Genomic DNA, 21,603 nt, shown 5'->3' with positions numbered 1-21,603 from the left:
TTGATTTTTATGAAAATCAACCACACGGTGTAGAAAAAACTGCTTTTTTCGTTTTCGATTTTTGCCCATTCTCTTTCCAACCTTAAGAAAGAAATGGTGCCGAATAATTTCGTGAAAAAAACAAAAAAAAAATGCACTGCGAAAACGTATTAGGTATTTCGTGAGGAAAACAAACCAAGCATCTGTGGTTGTAAATGAGCTGTCAGAAATCTTAATAGTACCAATTGCAAAATCTTCGAGCGAAGTGGACGGGGGTCAAAAATTGCCCAAATGACGTTAAATTTGGCATCTGAACTTAATGTGACATTTGTCACAATATGAAAGGAGAGGATTTTGAGAATTAAAAAAAAATTGCAGTGCCTTTATATGAACGGCATCTAACAAAACTTACGACGAAATCCGAAGCGTTTCTAGACTTTTGTTAATACGAAGAGAAAGGAAACCATTCGTCTAGGATGGTCTACAATGGCGAAGTAGCGACTACGACGGCGTAAAAATGCTCCCTATTTGGCAGCTACTTCTCTAGTGTTTTCACTACTGGTACGCCATCTGTTATCGAGCACAAAAACGCGGCCCGTGAGGTTCCTGTTGGTGCGGTGGATATGGGAAGCATTCACTATTTCATAACAATCGGTTCTCTCTGCAATAAAGAAAACTAAATTGTCTTATGGGTAAGGTTGTTCGGCATGCAGTCTTTAAAGTAATCTGGACAGATTGTCTCCTTCTCTCCTACGTTTCGACAATGTATTTTTGTCTTCCCCAGGGATTCCTACAAATGATCGAGCATCCCCACAACCTACCCACTACCATAACAACTTAATTCATTGATACCAGATTTATTCAAACCATTGTTGATGTTCAGACCGATAGTGTAGTTTTGAAGATGCATTATAAATTTACATGTTTTAGACAAAAATACATGTTAGTGAACGACATAGCACCATAAATCTTGTCAAATAAACAACATTTTAAAATAATACGAATTACAGTAACCAGATGTGCCACAGAAACGAACGAAAAGAACATTTAGATACCTTCAAAAAATGATCACAGACAAACAGACAGAAAACTTTGTAAGTAGACCAAAAACAACAAACATTATATTCTTGATTCTTTCTTATTGTTTTCAATCTTGTTCTTGTTATCAGCGTAAAAACGCGCAGCTCGCAAGAAACTCTTTAAAAAAAAAACGCGTTTTGCGAAAATTGTTATAACTTCGACAATTATTAATATTTTTTTCATGTTCTCAAGTGGATTTTACAAATTAGACATTGTAATACGCTAGACTTGAAACGACGTATTTGCTATAAATATGACTACATACTTTCACAAAATTTCAAACTTTTCTCTTTTTCCTGCACTGAATTAACTGGATTCGTATGGAATAATATAATAGACCGCCATAAAATCAATCTTTTAATTGCTGCGGAAGTCATTATTGTACCACTCTATGTGTTAATAGATCCTGATATTGAAAGGTATGGCGTAGTTACCATTTTCAAAAAAAATCCGTAAATGAATTGTATATTGAAAATGCGCTACCACCCTATTACTACCACTATTGGACACAATCACGCAAGCGCTACTTTGAAGGTGCTCGTGTATGGAGCGTCCGAGCCAGCGTTGTTATCCTTTAGTTTCCTTCCGTCAAGTGGCAGATTTTGACATCCATTGAGTCTCAAGATTCATTCATCTCGTGAGTAGCTACCATGGCAACCGCTAGGCAGAAATACATCGATCGTATTTTTCTGTTTTTTCCAACAAACGACCGGAAATCAACAGCATACCTAGTGTAACGTGAACGGGATAATCAGAATTTTTGGTGTAGTGTTTTCCAAGTGTCATCGATTGCAGAAACATAGGACCTCAGTTAATAAGAGATCAATCAGTGGCTAACCACGATGAGCGATAATTCTGCTGAATATGAGGTAGCTTTTTTGTGATTTGTTGTGATATAGAAAAGTGTGTGACCGAACAGGAAATTAATAATAATTGAAGTCGAAAACAATATTTCCGTTTTCCTTGCTTCCTGTATTTCATCATCTGAAATTGAAATGGTGAAGAATAATAAATAAGGTATCCCATTGGGGTTTGTTGACCATCTGTTACAAATGGTTTAGCAGACGATTCGCAGCGTACAGGACAATAGTGTTAACCCTTTTATGTCCACGAACTTAACACTATTTTCTTCAGAACGGTTGGACTCTATAAAAACAAAAACTTATTTCGATCTAGATATGTGTTAGAAGCTGTGAATTTTGCTCAATGTATTTCTCCTTGCCTATTTACAAGAGAGTTTAGAAAAGGTAATCGAGGATAGTCCAAATTCACATATTCCATCAGTTTTCTCACTACTCTCATACTTAATGCCATAATTTCAGTTCTATGGATAAATTAGTGTTAATGTTAGAAAGAAAAATGATAGTGAGAGCAAACCTTTTCGTAACCAAGCTGTTTAATAATTTGGTTGTTATGAACAACATAAGCGTGAAGGGCTTAATGAAGGATTCAGATTGTAAACCTTTGTCACGTCTATTTCGACGAACTTCGACATACTTGGAATACGTTATTGTTACATTTATCGACAGGGCTATAGATTAACTCAAGAACTTTCCCAAACATATTGTTAGGCTAAGTCATTTAATTTTAGCATAAAGTTATAATTCCTGCTAAATTCACATTCGGACCCCCATATGCATTTAACCCTTTCATGCCCAACTTTTTTCTAGTGCATCTAAGGTTTCAAAATTATTTTAACTTGGAAACGGTGGGGTCAAGAAACTCGAAAAAACTTTTTTCAGAAAGGTAAGTGCTTTCCTTGCAGTGCTAGAAGCAATTTTTACCTTCCAATGCTCAGTACAATTCTCCTAGAGTATTTACAATAGTCCAACTGCGTGAAAAACGTAGCCAAAAATAGTCTAAGTTGATGAGTTTTATCAGTTTTGCAACATAACGAAGTTATATGAAAAATTCATTTTCCGTCGTAAACGTAAACGGTCTCTGGCAGCACTGCTCCATTGGATTTCAATCAGACTAATTGCAATAACTTTAGTTCTAGAGCTGATCCTTATAACTGTTAATGCTCAAATGAAACCCAATAGTTACATTTATTAGCCTTACTTGTTTTTGTGAGCAAATCTTGCCTCAATCAAAAGTTATAGGTGTTTAAAAACGTTGTTGTCCACAAACAACATGGACATGAATGGGTAAAAGTGTCCAAAACTATTGATTTTCAACTGCCAACAACTTGCCTTGCAATATGAAATTTATTCCCAAAATGATGAAACTTTTTCTTTTTTGACGCTTTGTGGACCTCCCTGTGCATTGAAAATGTCCAAAACAATTGGTTTTCATCTGCCAACAAAGTGCCCTTCAAAATAAAACTCATTGCCATATTGTTGAAAAAATTTCCATTTTGAATATTAAAATTTTTTTGTGGCTCACAAAGGCCGGGTAGGGTACACCTCCTCAAGAATTTTGTAAAAAACATCTTTCTAAATTAACAATTTTTTTGGAATATATTGCAATCTACCAAGTATTGAAAGCTTGTACGCTCACTAGCGGCGCATAGTGATAGCATCCCAAACTAATCTGTCGCCATCGGGCAGCCCCTTGACATCTCGAGCAACTTTGCTAAAGACATCACCGTGCTAAATTGCCATCATTTGGAGACACTGAAATAAAAAGATGTATGCTTACTAGCGCCGCCTAGCGGGTGATATACAAGTTGATCATTACATTATCAAACAGCCCTTGTCGTTCTCAGAAACTTTACAGGAATCGCAATTTTCCTAAATTAATAAACTTTCGTGACAAAACATCACCTAATATGTATTGGAAGTTGTACTCTCCCTAGCACCGCCTAGTGGCTGAATTCTGAAATAATCTATTCGCGTTCGGGCAACACTCGAACCGCTGATGAATATTGTCCAAAACACCACACTTCTAAATTATCATGATCTCGAGATACAGAATTTGAAAAATAGTACATGCTCACTAGCGCAGCCTGGCGGATCTATTTCAATTTGATTTGTCCATAATCGAGTAGCCCTCTATAACTGCCAAGAACACCATCTTTCTAAGTTATTAGACTTTTGAGATGTATCATATTTTATGTGCTGAAAAATGGTACACTCACTGGCACCACATAGTGAGTATCCCAAACTAACCTGTCACCATCGGGTAGTCTTTGATTTCTCGAGAAACTTTACTGAAGACAGTACCCCTCTAGTTACTTTCGTTATTGAGATAAAGAATGATTTTGACATTAGTTGATTTTTTGCATTCGCACTAATGCCGCCTGGTGGGACAATTCCGAGTTATTATTTCCACCATCCAGAAGCTCTTGAGTTTCTTTATAATCATCTTAATACACCACCTTTCAAAATAATAAGTGTTTCATGTTAAACCCATTCAAATGATACTTACATTCAAAATGAATGGTTCGATTTATTCACTCTCTTTTAAAGTATCCCTGGCGGCACAGTTCTCAACTAATTGGATATCCTACGACTCTAAATTGTAGGTCTAAGTATGCACAACACGTTTGCCAAAGAAAGTTTTGCGCTAGATGTAAACGCAGACGAAATATTCGGACACAGCCCCAATTAGTCAAAATCCCATAAGCTAGGGGATTCCTATTACGCGGAATTAGGGTTCGCAGTACCGACCCTTTTTGGCGAGAACCGGTACTACGGTACTGAAGCTCTCAGTACCGGTAGTACCGGTAAAGTACCGGTACTCCAGTATTTTTTTTCAAATTCGAAAAAAGTGTCAAAGTGAAATTGAATGTTCAAACCGAAAACCTTATTCTCAGATGATTAATTTGTGCTGATCAAAAAAGCATGTTTATTGTATTTAATTGCTTCGGAATGGCATGACTCATTTCACAGAAGATATTTTTCGTATGCGGCACCTGCTTTTATTTTGAAATCAATACCTGCTACGCGGTACGACTTTCGTCGACTTCAACAGATGGTATATATAAGAAACCCTATTAACAATAGTAAATCAAAGCGAGAATGGCAGTGAATCCGTGCAGATTGCTCGCATTTCCTCTCTTGCTTTTCTGTAAATTGGTTTCGACCTTTATGTCGTTTGCCTACTATTCTCTAATGCATACCAAGGATCCTTGCTTTCATGTAAACTATGGAGTTTTGCTGAATTTTCCGATCACAAAAAATTACAAATTGCCACATTTGAAGCAGTTCACCAAGTCAAAAATTGTTAGCTTCTAAATCGCTGTTCGTTCTTTTATAGATAAAGGTTTAAGAGCAAAAACAAATACAGACATGACATAGACCATAGTCTTATTACGCGCCACCCAGTGAATAATGGAAAACAATCGGAATGTTGCTAATAAAAAAAAAATCATAGAAAAATTTTACGCCTCTAACGCTAGATGTGAATATTTTGAAATTTAGTACAAGATCGTTAAAATTTAATTTCGACAAAATAGTGCAGGAATTTAAACAAACCGTTCAATACAACGGGTAATGTTTAACTTTTAGAACTATTATGATGATGGCCCCACCTGATTTCCCCACAAATGTGTTCGCTCAACGATTTATTTAGAAGATATTTAATATAATTAAGTCATCTTGCAGTCATTTTTTAACAGGTCCATTTAGAGAGTCCACATATTTTTCATGAAAATATTGTATGGTACCGAAAATACCGGTACTGGCTTTTGTTCAGTACCGGTATTACGGTACCAAAAATGGGTCGGTATTCCCGGGATTTTCGGTACCGGTATTACCGGTACCACAACCCTACGCGGAATCCTTTTTCATGCCCCAGTTATTCGCGTAGTAGGTGACCCGACTGTGTTCAAGTTCTAACTTTAAAATCGTTTTTCTCGAAAAGTGCTAACTGGCGCTTGTCATAAGATAGCACAACAGCGATGCTATAGCCCAAACTTCTCGAATTCGGACAAAGATCGCAAAGCCTCCGTTCGATTCCTGAGATTTTTTACATCAGAAAAATTGCAAAATATGTATGATTTGCAGTACGGAGCAGAAAAAATTTTTAAAATAGGGAATTTAGGAACAAAATTACCCAGTTCCCCATTTCCCGTATTTTTCGAGACACGGAAATATCTCCATTCAAATGCTAAGGTTATTTCCTTTAACCCTAGAACCTTGCAATGGGGTACAAATGCATCCCTCACCTTCTTCGGAGCCGTGTGAAGACCAGAATTCGGCATTTACCGACCTGGTACCCATAATTCAATTTAGAGTTCTTTGTAAGAGTAGGGAAAGGTGGTATAGCCAGTTTACATATAGCCTTCGTGGAAGCAGATGTCAAAGTTGGCGAGGGGTATATTTGTACCCCAGTGTATGGTTTCCGTTAGCGTTTCATTAGGTTTCGTGCTGTCAGTGGAAATGTGACTCGTGAAAATAGCAGTTTAAATACTGGTTGTTTTACTACGAAAGTAACAATTAGCATTGGCGTGCACAAGGGGGGGGGGGGGCTAGGGGGGTCTATAGCCCCCCCCCCAATGCTCTGGAATTTTTAAAATTTTAATAAGTATTATTGTAATGTTGAAGACATACGAGAAACATGTCAAACTTACTGTATATCTCATTTTGTTTAAGCAAGCCATGTTATCTTAGTTGGCACAAGTTCGTTGAAATCTAGAATCTCTATCTATAACAAAATAAGGTTGCTGAGAGGAAGCGGTTACTGCAGTAAAGATTCGGTTACTGACTTAAAACTACAAGACTGTTGGTGATCAATTTCAATTTTTGCTTTGAATAAAAATTTTAAGCTTTTTATTGCAAATGATTAATGCAGTCGGTAAAGGCATATATGACGATTCCAGGAAGTATTACATGGAAAGCGAGAACTAGAGAATCTTTCAACTTTCTTCTAAAACTTAACAGTAATATAATCTTAGAAAAACTTTTGGATGTTATTTCCTTGGATATCAACTTATTCTACTTCTATCTTTTTTTTTCATTTTATGGAGGTTATATTAGTTAGAAATTACTAAGTAGGAAAAGTTATAAAAAATTAGTTATGAAAGGATTTGGAATATACAGATAGGAAAGCTGTCGGTTCTCATGGTAAAAAGGGACGATTCTGCTGTTGCCGTGAAACATGGTAGATTTGAGCAATTCGTAGTAACTCTGCCTAAGCACGAATCCTTCCAGAAAATAAAAAAATAGTCTGGAAGATTTTAAGCCTGTTCCTACCCAATTAAAAATTGATGTTCTATAGCACGCCACAAGTGTAGTTGTAGTTTAATAGTGAGAACCAAAAAAATATATGTTAAAATTTCTTATTTCATGGAAAGCATGAAATACATAATTCCGCCTTTAGGACAAAAAGTTTTGGGGAACGATCACCAAGAGATTGTCTGATCACAATGTAGCAGCAAGTTCATAAGGCGATCAGTTCAGCAGTCACATGACTATCGGATAACACACGAGGAAACTGGTTCGATGAGGAGTGCCAACGAGGAACAGATGAGAGAAATCAGACTAGGAGCCAGTGGCGGATCCAGGGGGAGGGTCTTGGGGGTTCGGACTCCCTTTGAATTTTTTTTACTTGTTGAGAAATTTCAAATTATTTTCGATTTTGTATTAGTTTTCAACTCAAAATTATTCCAAACCAAATTTGTCCAACAAAACTGGTATTCATTAAATAAGGTTATTACGTATTGTGAATTGTACAATGTTCATTTTAAAATCGAAATTACAGACCCCTCCCGAAATTTTTTTCTGGATTCGCTCTGGTCGCACTGGTTATATGTTAGAACATTGCAGTGAGCTGAAAGCCGCTGAAAAGGATGATCATGATAAGGGTGCGTAAGGCTTGTTAATTATGGACTAGCATGTTAGAGACAGTTTAAAAGGATATTCAGTTTTGGGCATGTAGCGCGTAGGAGAGAGACTCGTTAAAATGAAAAACTGTTTTAATCCACCTAGAGGTGCAATTGTGCCTTTCTCATTTCTCCAAACTATGATTTAATAGCTGGTTCGTACAATATAATATTATGGAAATGTATTTCATTCTTATTACTCTTAGTAAGTATATATAAGAGCACGTTTTTGCATTCATCGCGATATCGGTTTGAATCGGAGTTTTCTATGTGATCGCACTCCACAACCCGTAACCCCGGAGCCGGAAGTCGGATGGAGATGGAATTTTATATCAGTTTCCGGGGACGCAACACCTTTCATTTGAGACTAAGTTGATCAAATCGGTCTAGCCATTTTCGAGAAACCAATATAACCGTTATTCTGAATTTGGATGCTTCCGGATCCGTCGATGGTGGCCAGTGTGGTCAAAGAGACTTTAAATGACTGTTGGGGGCCTAGATCTACAAATTCAACAGTTGTGTTTGCATTTTGGAAAAAAAGATCACCTTTTTACATTCATCGCAGAATTCGTTAGAATCGAGATTTGCTGCGTGATCGTACGTATTAACCTGTAATTCAGGAACCAGAACTCGGATCCACACAAAATCAGTGCAAAAAAAAGTCGTCAAAAATGATTATTTCTGGAATTCACTCCAAAGTAAGAAAATCTTTTTCTTGTGTATCTCGCTAATGTAGGAGACATTTATTCCGGCCAATTGCATGAAGAATTTCGAAAATTTGCTATTGAATATGGAGTACGCGTCAAAGTCAATATTCCTGGGTATTAAGATTGAAATATAATAGCAAATGTCGGTTAATATATAGTTTGATTGAGAAGACATTCAGCACGTTCCAAAGGGACCCATGAAGTATTTGATTCTCCATTTGACTGATTATTTTATGGTGTATCTGTAAATACCGCCAACTTACTCCGGGGTCGGGGTAAATTGGCGGGTTTTCCGCGTCACATATTTTTGTCTCTAAAAATAGAGATAATGCATCAAACATTTCAATAAAATTCAGAGATGTTACCAACAGTCTGCCCTTTCATGCCCCGTGTTCTATTTTGAAAAATCTAGCAACATCGAAGCAGTAAGAAATGAGAACTGAAAACACCGCCAACTAGCCCTGGTCTCCCCTATAAACAGATTTCATGTAATGTTTGTCTGCTGTCCTGAGAGTGCCATTGTGTCGTCGACACAGCGTCGTCGTTTTCTTCAAATATAGGGCTATCAAGCAATCGAGCTGTCCGTAAATCAAAAAGTTTTCCGGAAAAAGTGTATGATCTGGCAGTATATTTGAAGTTATGGCCGGAAGACTCCGTTTTTTTTATCACAACGTACAATATGAACCGAGTTATACATCTACGATAGTCTTAAAATCGTTTAGTGCTTAATTAGGTCTCTCCGGGGCCCTCCCAAGTTTCTACCAGATTTGGAGAGTAACTACTACAGTAAAAATGCGCAATAGCAGTACTGGGATAATGACGTCAACGTCATCTAGAATAGGAACTCCCCAAACTGCCCGAAATTCCGCCCAATCCAAATCTATACACTCTATAAATATATAGCATGGAAACATGACTAACGATGCTATTTCAATGATTAGATAGGGGAGAGTGAGGAGACTTGATCCCCGGGGAGACTTGATCCCATCATTGTAACTCAAAGGCGGATCAGAATACATTAATCGAATATATTATAAAGTTGCGAAGTTTTATCTAAACATAAATTTCATTAACACAGAAAAAAGAAATTGGACTTTTGTGTAACCGAATTTTTACCGATTTAAAAAAAAGTCTCAGAAGAACTGAAGAAGATTTATTTTTCAAATTTTCAAACTTTTATAAAATTGATAAAAATCACCCCCTACATACTCTACTTTTGCATACAGAATTACAGGAGAATATCAATTATATGAATACGTTATGATTGAGCTGATTCTTTTGTTCAACTATATTTTTACTAAAGTTTGCTGAAATAGATGCTATGGGTTCACTTGATCCCTTCAAATTCGTGGAGATTTGATCCCCTTCGCCATACTTCATACACACCACTGAAAATAACCAAATTCACACCAGAACAATTGAAGTCATTGTTGTCATAAAAAAATGTCAAAAATGAACGCTTCATCGTAAAGAAACATAACTGTAATTGTTTACTACAGTATACGTAGCAACCATTCATCCCACATTTGACGTTCCTCAACCATAATAAAGACAGCTTTCAAATAATTGCACGGAGATTTGGGGAATTTGTAAAAAAATCAGGTGAGAGATGCGTAATATGTAGTAACAAAAATAACAATATCTAATCATAACAATTTAATCAATATTACAATCCATTTATAAAATTGAATGGGGAAATGTGCCCGTTTTTGCCCTATTAAGACGGGTACCACACTATTACTACAATAATTTTATTATTTCAGCTTCTTTGATTTGTTATTAAGGTCCATTTTTTTATTTCGATTATAGAGGTTTTAACGTTAAGGTCATTCGCCTCTTATTAAGAGCCAATATAATAACAAAATTGTCTTGAGAATGGTGAAAATCTTCTGTTTGAGCGCTGCAAAATCTCTAATCGAGTACCCCCATTATCGCAATACCATTCGAGTCAATGCGTTGAGCAAAGATGGCAGACGCTGCTCTAACCAAAGGCTTCAGATGGGTAGGATGATAGTAGAAACAGGGCAAAAATAGGCTTATTACCCTACATGCTCTTTTAAACACGTTTTCATAAAGGAATCAAGTGTCCCCAAATTAGGGATCGAGTCTCCACTAATCTAAGAATTTCCCATTTTTTTGTTGTTTTCCAGAAATGCTCATAGCTCATGTCCAGTATAATATTTCCATGTAATTTTTTTATGATTATTAGTCATCCGTAGAAACAATATAAAACTACAAAAAAATACATAGTTTTTTATCATTCCACGGAGTTGGACTGAAAAATAAAAAAGGGGATCAAGTCTCCTCAGTCTCCCCTACTGGAAAAAAGCAGCCGGAGGTGTTGACCAGCATCTTGTGCAGAAATTAAAAGCAGGTATCAAGCCCAAAGTTCAAATTTTTATTCGAGAGGAATAAAAACCGCAAAAACCCGCAATGCACAGTGGTTCCATTCCTTAAGAAAGGCGGTCATAAATATAAATATGCAATGCAAATATCGATACTAAACTATAATTCTTTAGTAAATTTTGGGTAGCTGAATCCGAATTTCATATTAAAATATTGATTATATCTACCTAACAGTCTGATATGGCATTTCCTATTACACTTATCGTACATATTTAGTTATAAAAAAAAATCTGAAGAGCAATCAATTATCAATATTTTTTAAAATGAACCACCCTAAGAATTTATCTATATACTAAAAACAGTTCATTATTGGCAAAATCAAGTTTGAAGCAATAAAACATATATCCATAATAATATAATCGCGAGATAAAAACACACTTTTGCCGAAATTTTTTTTGTACTATTGTACTATGGGGGACCACTGTGCAATGTATCTTTAAACTACAATGAATACGCATTATTTCCTTCTAATAACGTATGGTGCTAAAACATACTTCCAATTGAAAGCGTCAAATTGGCTTTGCCTATTGCAGGATATATAAGGCAAATGTAAAAAAAAATATTTAAAAAAAAATCCAGTCAACTCATACGAAATCACAACATTAATTATTCGTAAAAAATCCCATGCATCAATAGTTTACGAGTTATGTGGGACTGAAAAATGGTCAATTTTATTAACTTCAAACAATCATATTTTAAAAAAAACGTGTGAATTTTATTGCGTCAAAGACCTACTTAGAATGGGATGATAATAAGATACAGAAATACTTTGGTTACCTTTTTTGAGAAACCAGTTTATACATTTAAGAAATTAACGAAACAACGTAAATTTCAATAACAAAATAAAATAACTGTTTTACAATCGAACCTTTACCAGAAATCCAGACATCTAACTGATAATGAAGGCTTAAAATAACTGAATGTGTTTAAGCCTTTAGCCCCCCCTAATGGAAAAGGCTGCGCACGCCTATGACAATTAGTATTATATAATCGTTTTTTATCATTTATAAAAAAATTTAAATTTAATTTTGAAGAAGAGAAAAAATCGCTCTCATTTTTACTGATTTTTTTTGTTTTATTGTTTATTTTTCTATAGTTTTTGAAAACAATGACTCGCAAATATAATTTGCGCACAGTCACTGCTACAACAGTAACGTTGCGTGTTACTAATGTATTACTGGTCAGACAGATTTTTTCATTTCAATTTCCAACCCATTTCGTGGTATTTTAAACTCGATTTTTCAACTTCACTCTTCCTAATAATAGCCCTTTTTCAAAAATATCGAATATCCATTTTAAACCATTTCTAGACCATTCTTTCAACTTTTAGAATCATTTGATTTTTTTCAAATCGGTCGAAAATTCGCAGTTATACTAATTTTTGTGAAATTGTGAATTGTGAATGTGAATTTTTTGTTCAACCAATTTATGTATCATTTTTATCGTTTTCAAACTTCTGGTCTTCTGTGAACGTTAATTAATACCCTATAGTTTATAATGTGTATACTTAATAATCTTTTTTATAAAATACCATTGTGTTTTCGAATGTCAAAGTTGGACAAAATTCAAACCAAAATATGAACAATACATATTATTAATTTTCTCTTCTAAATCACTAATTCTTGTTTAGGATTATAAACGAATGGTCATGAGACGTGTGAAAGATGTGGCTTAGTGCGAAAAAATGGAAGAAATTGGTGAAACAATTGCGAAAATTCTGCTGGTAGTTCAAGGTATGAAATTTCATACGCTAGGCTGAACCGATATCTTTTTTCCTACGGCAAAATTATTTCCTGTTTAAGACCAGGAGAGGATTCACAACTTTCTCGCTAATTTTAACGTTGAATCAGTGCATTCAAGGCTAACAAATGCTTAATACGTTGCAAATCATGCCTGGTTCTACCCAGAATAGTTTTTATGTAAAGTCTCATAAAAAATGTTCTTTTTCTTAAAATAATTACAAAGTTTGAGGGAAAGATGGTTTAATGCAACGAACCAATCATGAGACGAAACGGCACGAAAGAGGAGAGAAGTGATAAAATCTTTCAAAAAAACTGCAAAATGAATGATCTCGCAAGGTTGAAGATATTGTTCGATTTTATGCTATATATAAATATTTTAGCCGAACTTTCTATGTAATGATTTTTGATACCCTATCAGCCCAGCGTATGAAATTTCAAACGTTAGTTTTTTTCGCAACAAAACGTTCCAAAGTGGATATTATATTTTTCTTACACTTAATTCGGCATAATATGAGGACTCACGAAGTAATTTATAAATTACCAAAAGTTTTAACATAGCTGGGTTATAATGGGTTATTAAATTTCGAACTTTCACTTACACAACTATTTTCGCAATTAAAAAACGAAGAAAATGATATATTATATATTTCTTTTGTTTGCATTTTTACCTGCAAAACTTATGATCAAACGTGTGGGGTACGTTTGTACCCCAATGCAACGTTCTAGGGTGGAAAACGCAAGGGCAACGTTCTAGGGTTAAGAGTTGTTGATAATTTTTCTGTTCTGTTTTTCAAGTCGTCGTATGATACAATAAAAGGAATGACAATTATATAGAGGAGACTGAGGAGGGTTGAAACAATTTTTTGTTTTTTTTTAGATAAATTGACAAAAACTGTCATTCGATGATTGCTTATTTTTAAATTTCTTACTTCTGTTTATGCTTTATCAAATTACATTAGAATAACTGATACAAATCAATAACAAAGCATCAATATATTGATTTTTGTAACAGTGTTCTTTTTGTTTCAACTATCCTCATACCGAAGTAAGTAGAAAAAGAAATCAATGTGAGTTGAAACAAGTACCCAATTATTTTAAATATTATCAAAACGTTTTCTAAAGCATCAAATGTTGCAATTGTGTCATTTTTATTCGTTCACACTAAGATAATTCCTTAAAATGACATGCGTTATTATCATTATTTTTCACAGTGTATATCTACGTATCTAATCTTGATTATTATTATTTATTCAGAAACGTTAATGTGAATATAACATTACCATAAGACTAGAAGTTCATCATCGAGGTGAAACAAGGTGTTTCAACTCTCCTAGGTCGAGAAGTAGGGTTTGTTCCACAATTTACAATTTATACATGGAAAAGATAGAAAAAACGCATACAATTCATAAATGTTAACAATAAGACTACATAATAATGATATTTTCTCGCTAAAACATCACTTAATATCCTTATACCAATTTGAAGAATATAACTAAAACTTACTTTTGCTCTTTTTTTGTAGTGTGTTTACCGTAAATACTCAACCACTCATTTAACGTAGTTAGCGTGTATTGGAGGATTTGTTGGCACGATATAAATAAAATAAATGCATTAGTATTGAATCCCTAACGGTACTGTTTCGCTACTAATGGGCACTGTTTCAACTCTCCTCTGTTTCAAATCTCCTCGGTTTCCCCTACTGCATAAGTAACGAATGATAAATTAAATAAAAAAATATGTTTCATTCACCATTCAGTTTATCGTTACTTTAACTCATATAATTTACAAACTACTATATAAGATACTTCAATATTTGTTTTAAATCGTTTTATAGCAAACGATTTTATGATTTATGATAATTAAAACTTGGAATGGAAAATGTATTATTTGACCCACGCACTGTAAGATTTGTTCCTATTCGGGTAGTGGAAGCTCAGATGAAAATTCACGACTGCAAAATTTTCACAGTCAAAATCTTTCGCGGTAAGAAATTTTGGTAGATCGTCTTTAGAACTGTCATTTTTTGTTTTTCCTGGAATTTGTTCATGAGATCTAACGTATATCTAAATATGTATACGCAAGAAACAACAACGTGTCGGGTTATAGTTTTGTCCTGAAAAAGTACGTGGGTTCTGGGCTGAGTGAATGAATTGTGATAGAAGTAAAATTATATATAATGCTTATATTTCCATTTAAAATGGTTGGAACTTGTGACTTTTTCCTTACGTGCTCTTACAATACATTCTCCGCTAATATTTTCACTCTAAGTAATTTATTTTTAATTTAGCGTAGAATCAAAACATGAACAGCCATAAAGGTAACGCTTCATGATGCCATAACATCCACCTAAGCCTCAAACGACAATGTTGCATGCAAAGGTTGCATGCAACAAACTGAGCGATACATGCTACTTTGTAACACTAATAATTATCGCCATCAGCCTGGTCTCGCCATGCCACCACTCGGCGCGTAAGCATATAGCATTTTTATATCACAGCATACTTTTTCAATTGTTATTCAATCCAACAGCCCATTCCCGAAAGGATAAACGCAGCGTGTTTTTCGTCAAATACAACTCCAGCGAACGAATGCTGAAGGCAGGTTCTGAGAAACCGTCCATTAAGACCAAGGAAGAGGATGCCCCTCGCACCAGGCCACACTTTAGTGTGTCTAAAAATATGAATGTTGCTTTCGATCCCGCAAAGTACACATGCGACGAGCCGAGCTCAACCGATTGTAGCAACAAAACAAATATTTTTAAGTCGAAAGTAATCTCCGAATTTCGCAGGGTACTTAAGGAATCATTCGAGGAAAACGATTTCTACCATGTAAAATATGAGAAGGTGAAAAGTAAAGAATTTAGCCCCCCCTAATGGAAAAGGCTGCGCACGCCTATGACAATTAGTATTATATAATCGTTTTTTATCATTTATAAAAAAATTTAAATTTAATTTTGAAGAAGAGAAAAAATCGCTCTCATTTTTACTGATTTTTTTTGTTTTATTGTTTATTTTTCTATAGTTTTTGAAAACAATGACTCGCAAATATAATTTGCGCACAGTCACTGCTACAACAGTAACGTTGCGTGTTACTAATGTATTACTGGTCAGACAGATTTTTTCATTTCAATTTCCAACCCATTTCGTGGTATTTTAAACTCGATTTTTCAACTTCACTCTTCCTAATAATAGCCCTTTTTCAAAAATATCGAATATCCATTTTAAACCATTTCTAGACCATTCTTTCAACTTTTAGAATCATTTGATTTTTTTCAAATCGGTCGAAAATTCGCAGTTATACTAATTTTTGTGAAATTGTGAATTGTGAATGTGAATTTTTTGTTCAACCAATTTATGTATCATTTTTATCGTTTTCAAACTTCTGGTCTTCTGTGAACGTTAATTAATACCCTATAGTTTATAATGTGTATACTTAATAATCTTTTTTATAAAATACCATTGTGTTTTCGAATGTCAAAGTTGGACAAAATTCAAACCAAAATATGAACAATACATATTATTAATTTTCTCTTCTAAATCACTAATTCTTGTTTAGGATTATAAACGAATGGTCATGAGACGTGTGAAAGATGTGGCTTAGTGCGAAAAAATGGAAGAAATTGGTGAAACAATTGCGAAAATTCTGCTGGTAGTTCAAGGTATGAAATTTCATACGCTAGGCTGAACCGATATCTTTTTTCCTACGGCAAAATTATTTCCTGTTTAAGACCAGGAGAGGATTCACAACTTTCTCGCTAATTTTAACGTTGAATCAGTGCATTCAAGGCTAACAAATGCTTAATACGTTGCAAATCATGCCTGGTTCTACCCAGAATAGTTTTTATGTAAAGTCTCATAAAAAATGTTCTTTTTCTTAAAATAATTACAAAGTTTGAGGGAAAGATGGTTTAATGCAACGAACCAATCATGAGACGAAACGGCACGAAAGAGGAGAGAAGTGATAAAATCTTTCAAAAAAACTGCAAAATGAATGATCTCGCAAGGTTGAAGATATTGTTCGATTTTATGCTATATATAAATATTTTAGCCGAACTTTCTATGTAATGATTTTTGATACCCTATCAGCCCAGCGTATGAAATTTCAAACGTTAGTTTTTTTCGCAACAAAACGTTCCAAAGTGGATATTATATTTTTCTTACACTTAATTCGGCATAATATGAGGACTCACGAAGTAATTTATAAATTACCAAAAGTTTTAACATAGCTGGGTTATAATGGGTTATTAAATTTCGAACTTTCACTTACACAACTATTTTCGCAATTAAAAAACGAAGAAAATGATATATTATATATTTCTTTTGTTTGCATTTTTACCTGCAAAACTTATGATCAAACGTGTGGGGTACGTTTGTACCCCAATGCAACGTTCTAGGGTGGAAAACGCAAGGGCAACGTTCTAGGGTTAAGAGTTGTTGATAATTTTTCTGTTCTGTTTTTCAAGTCGTCGTATGATACAATAAAAGGAATGACAATTATATAGAGGAGACTGAGGAGGGTTGAAACAATTTTTTGTTTTTTTTTAGATAAATTGACAAAAACTGTCATTCGATGATTGCTTATTTTTAAATTTCTTACTTCTGTTTATGCTTTATCAAATTACATTAGAATAACTGATACAAATCAATAACAAAGCATCAATATATTGATTTTTGTAACAGTGTTCTTTTTGTTTCAACTATCCTCATACCGAAGTAAGTAGAAAAAGAAATCAATGTGAGTTGAAACAAGTACCCAATTATTTTAAATATTATCAAAACGTTTTCTAAAGCATCAAATGTTGCAATTGTGTCATTTTTATTCGTTCACACTAAGATAATTCCTTAAAATGACATGCGTTATTATCATTATTTTTCACAGTGTATATCTACGTATCTAATCTTGATTATTATTATTTATTCAGAAACGTTAATGTGAATATAACATTACCATAAGACTAGAAGTTCATCATCGAGGTGAAACAAGGTGTTTCAACTCTCCTAGGTCGAGAAGTAGGGTTTGTTCCACAATTTACAATTTATACATGGAAAAGATAGAAAAAACGCATACAATTCATAAATGTTAACAATAAGACTACATAATAATGATATTTTCTCGCTAAAACATCACTTAATATCCTTATACCAATTTGAAGAATATAACTAAAACTTACTTTTGCTCTTTTTTTGTAGTGTGTTTACCGTAAATACTCAACCACTCATTTAACGTAGTTAGCGTGTATTGGAGGATTTGTTGGCACGATATAAATAAAATAAATGCATTAGTATTGAATCCCTAACGGTACTGTTTCGCTACTAATGGGCACTGTTTCAACTCTCCTCTGTTTCAAATCTCCTCGGTTTCCCCTACTGCATAAGTAACGAATGATAAATTAAATAAAAAAATATGTTTCATTCACCATTCAGTTTATCGTTACTTTAACTCATATAATTTACAAACTACTATATAAGATACTTCAATATTTGTTTTAAATCGTTTTATAGCAAACGATTTTATGATTTATGATAATTAAAACTTGGAATGGAAAATGTATTATTTGACCCACGCACTGTAAGATTTGTTCCTATTCGGGTAGTGGAAGCTCAGATGAAAATTCACGACTGCAAAATTTTCACAGTCAAAATCTTTCGCGGTAAGAAATTTTGGTAGATCGTCTTTAGAACTGTCATTTTTTGTTTTTCCTGGAATTTGTTCATGAGATCTAACGTATATCTAAATATGTATACGCAAGAAACAACAACGTGTCGGGTTATAGTTTTGTCCTGAAAAAGTACGTGGGTTCTGGGCTGAGTGAATGAATTGTGATAGAAGTAAAATTATATATAATGCTTATATTTCCATTTAAAATGGTTGGAACTTGTGACTTTTTCCTTACGTGCTCTTACAATACATTCTCCGCTAATATTTTCACTCTAAGTAATTTATTTTTAATTTAGCGTAGAATCAAAACATGAACAGCCATAAAGGTAACGCTTCATGATGCCATAACATCCACCTAAGCCTCAAACGACAATGTTGCATGCAAAGGTTGCATGCAACAAACTGAGCGATACATGCTACTTTGTAACACTAATAATTATCGCCATCAGCCTGGTCTCGCCATGCCACCACTCGGCGCGTAAGCATATAGCATTTTTATATCACAGCATACTTTTTCAATTGTTATTCAATCCAACAGCCCATTCCCGAAAGGATAAACGCAGCGTGTTTTTCGTCAAATACAACTCCAGCGAACGAATGCTGAAGGCAGGTTCTGAGAAACCGTCCATTAAGACCAAGGAAGAGGATGCCCCTCGCACCAGGCCACACTTTAGTGTGTCTAAAAATATGAATGTTGCTTTCGATCCCGCAAAGTACACATGCGACGAGCCGAGCTCAACCGATTGTAGCAACAAAACAAATATTTTTAAGTCGAAAGTAATCTCCGAATTTCGCAGGGTACTTAAGGAATCATTCGAGGAAAACGATTTCTACCATGTAAAATATGAGAAGGTGAAAAGTAAAGAATTGGAATTTTGTAGACTACGGCGAGCCTCGGTGCGGACCGTATCCTGGAGGGATCCACCGTTTGATTGGAATGAGATAGGAAGTTACATTCCGGTGGGACCGTTATTCAGCCAAACGAATGCCACCTGTGCGGTGATCGCCAGCGCTGGTTCGTTGAAAGGATCGAAGCTTGGAACATTCATTGACCAACATGATATCGTCATGAGGTTCAACCATGCGCCTACGAGAAAGTACGAAACAGACGTGGGATCGAAAACCACCATACGAGTGGTTAACTCACAGGTAGTGACTAAGCCAGAGTTTAAGCTATTGACGGCCAAACTGTTTCGAAACATTTCGATAGCGGCGTGGGACCCGGGAAAGTTCAACCAAAGTTTGAATGATTGGTATGATGTTTATTTCATGACAGTTAAAAAATAATAATTCTATTAATTTTAGGATCAAAACGCCAGATTTCAATCTGTTCGAAAATTTCAAAAAGTACCACGAGAAATACCCAGGCTCAAATTTCCACCTAGTGGATCCACGCAGCATCTGGCGAGCGTGGACTGCCCTGCAGGATAAGACTGATGTCAAAATTATGCGCAATCCTCCTACTTCTGGTTTCATCGGTTGGTTATGATGACTCATAGATTTACCTTGGCTAAGTGTTCAGAGTGTTAAATTTCTTTTCCTAGGATTGGGACTTTTGATGCCAGTTTGCCGGTTTGTCGATATGATCGAGTATATTCCAAGCAGTCGCATGAATGGCCTTTGTCACTACTACGATTCAGAGGTCAGTACTAATAAAATGCTGATCTCTTCCAGGAACTAACGATTCCATCTTTCCCACAGATTAACTCCGTTTGCACTTTTGGCACGTGGCATCCGCTGGCGGCGGAGAAATTGTACGTTCTGCGGATGAACAATGCAAGTGATTTTAGCACCTTTCAGCGGGGGATCGTACGCATTAGACTGGACAGTGCTGCTTGTTGATTCGGAATAGTGCAGGCACAAGTGCTGTCGTCTGCACCCGCCCGAGGATGGATGATCGAGTAATTGATACGCGAGAATGCCAAGGACGGTCGTGATTTCCCTCCTAATGCATGCAAACGCGAATGTGTGAACGTGTGTGTGTGTTCAATGCCATGCTCTGAGTGCAATTAATTGTAGGTGTATCGTGTCTTTTAGATGCGCCCATTTCCATGATAAATATCCAAGATTACATCACAGTGATCCGATCAAAACAAATTTAGCTGTCTACTTTTTATCCATTAGGGAAGAACTATAAACACTGAGACTACAGGAACAGTGGATTAGTAGAAATAACTCAGATTTGCATGAATGGAAAATTCAGTTTGAGAAATTGCAACAAAAGATTTTGTACAAACTTTCGACATGGCAAAAGTTTTTTCATGTATTCCAAATAAATCATTTTTGAACTAATCGAGGTAAACAGAAATTTATTTCAACACATCTAATGATTATTTCTGCCACGATTATTACTGTTTGGTTTTCCATAGCATGTAATCGAATTTAGTAACAATTTTCTTAAAAAATATAACGGATACACTTGTCGATCAATTAATTTTTGTTCTTTCCGGATGTTAATTATTATTGAATAAAATAGTCTAAAATTCTTCAATTCTGATGACAGCCTCAGACACGTTATCAGAGGGGGAGGGTCCTCCCACGAAATTTCTCAGAAAAAATGTCACTTGGTATAAGTTATTTGTTATTTGTAAACATGTACGCATATTGACGGAAAAATTATTCTATTTTTTCTGTAGTTGTTATACTGCCTTCTAGCGGCGGATATGGCGGGGACCCTCATCGCGATCGTTACTTAAGTGTTGTTAAGTGCTAATGTTAATTTTAGCATTCGGCTGTATTGCAGCGTAAGGTGCTTATTGTAGGAGAGTTACGCATGTACCTTGAATTTTCTGTACGCAGTTTATTTCAGGGCTATCATTGAAGAGGTGTAAATAGATATACAGTAACATGGTTCTCCATGCCACTCTAAGGCTCTTCCAAATTTGAACCAAGTAGGCCAACTATCAAGTTTATAATGGGAAAAAACCAATGGGAACATATATGGAAAAAATACATGGTTATAGAGTCTACCACCAGGTGGCATTATACACGCAAGATTTTCTGGGTTGATCTGAAAATTTATTGGCAAGTGACAGATTGTGCTGGTGGCAAATCGATACGAGTTGTGGTTGAAGGTTGATTTTCCTGGTTTTTAAATGGCAATGACCTTCACTTGCCTCCAGTCATGGGGGGCAATGTCACCCTCTAGAAAATTACCAAATAAATTCAACAAGCGTCTCTTGGAAGAATCTGACAGATTCTCCAAAAAATCAAATTTGATTCTGTCTGGTCCTGGGGCTTTATTTAGTCTAGTTCTGAGTTTGGA

General features: G+C 35.1%; 1 protein-coding gene and 1 long non-coding RNA gene across 2 annotated transcripts; both read left to right on the top strand.

Moving 5' to 3' along the window:
• Positions 1 to 1,659: 1,659 nt before the first annotated feature.
• LOC131690167 (uncharacterized) lies at positions 1,660 to 15,911 on the top strand. Its single transcript, XR_009305525.1, has 3 exons — positions 1,660 to 1,928; positions 14,968 to 15,149; positions 15,210 to 15,911. It is a non-coding gene; the product is annotated as an uncharacterized LOC131690167 (long non-coding RNA).
• Positions 15,912 to 17,623: 1,712 nt separating this feature from the next.
• On the top strand, positions 17,624 to 20,761 carry LOC131690166 (beta-galactoside alpha-2,6-sialyltransferase 2). Its single transcript, XM_058975729.1, has 5 exons — positions 17,624 to 18,816; positions 18,877 to 19,591; positions 19,644 to 19,816; positions 19,883 to 19,980; positions 20,040 to 20,761. Exons 1-5 carry the CDS (start codon positions 18,711 to 18,713, stop codon positions 20,178 to 20,180), a joined length of 1,233 nt encoding a protein of 410 aa, XP_058831712.1. The 5' UTR covers positions 17,624 to 18,710; the 3' UTR covers positions 20,181 to 20,761.
• The last annotated feature ends 842 nt before the right edge of the window (positions 20,762 to 21,603 follow it).

The sequence above is a fragment of the Topomyia yanbarensis genome, chromosome 3 (genome assembly GCF_030247195.1).
Source record: "Topomyia yanbarensis strain Yona2022 chromosome 3, ASM3024719v1, whole genome shotgun sequence".
NCBI lineage: Eukaryota > Metazoa > Arthropoda > Insecta > Diptera > Culicidae > Topomyia > Topomyia yanbarensis.
The sequence above is the reverse complement of the archived record's forward strand: the minus strand, read 5'-3'. Positions and strand labels throughout refer to the sequence as shown.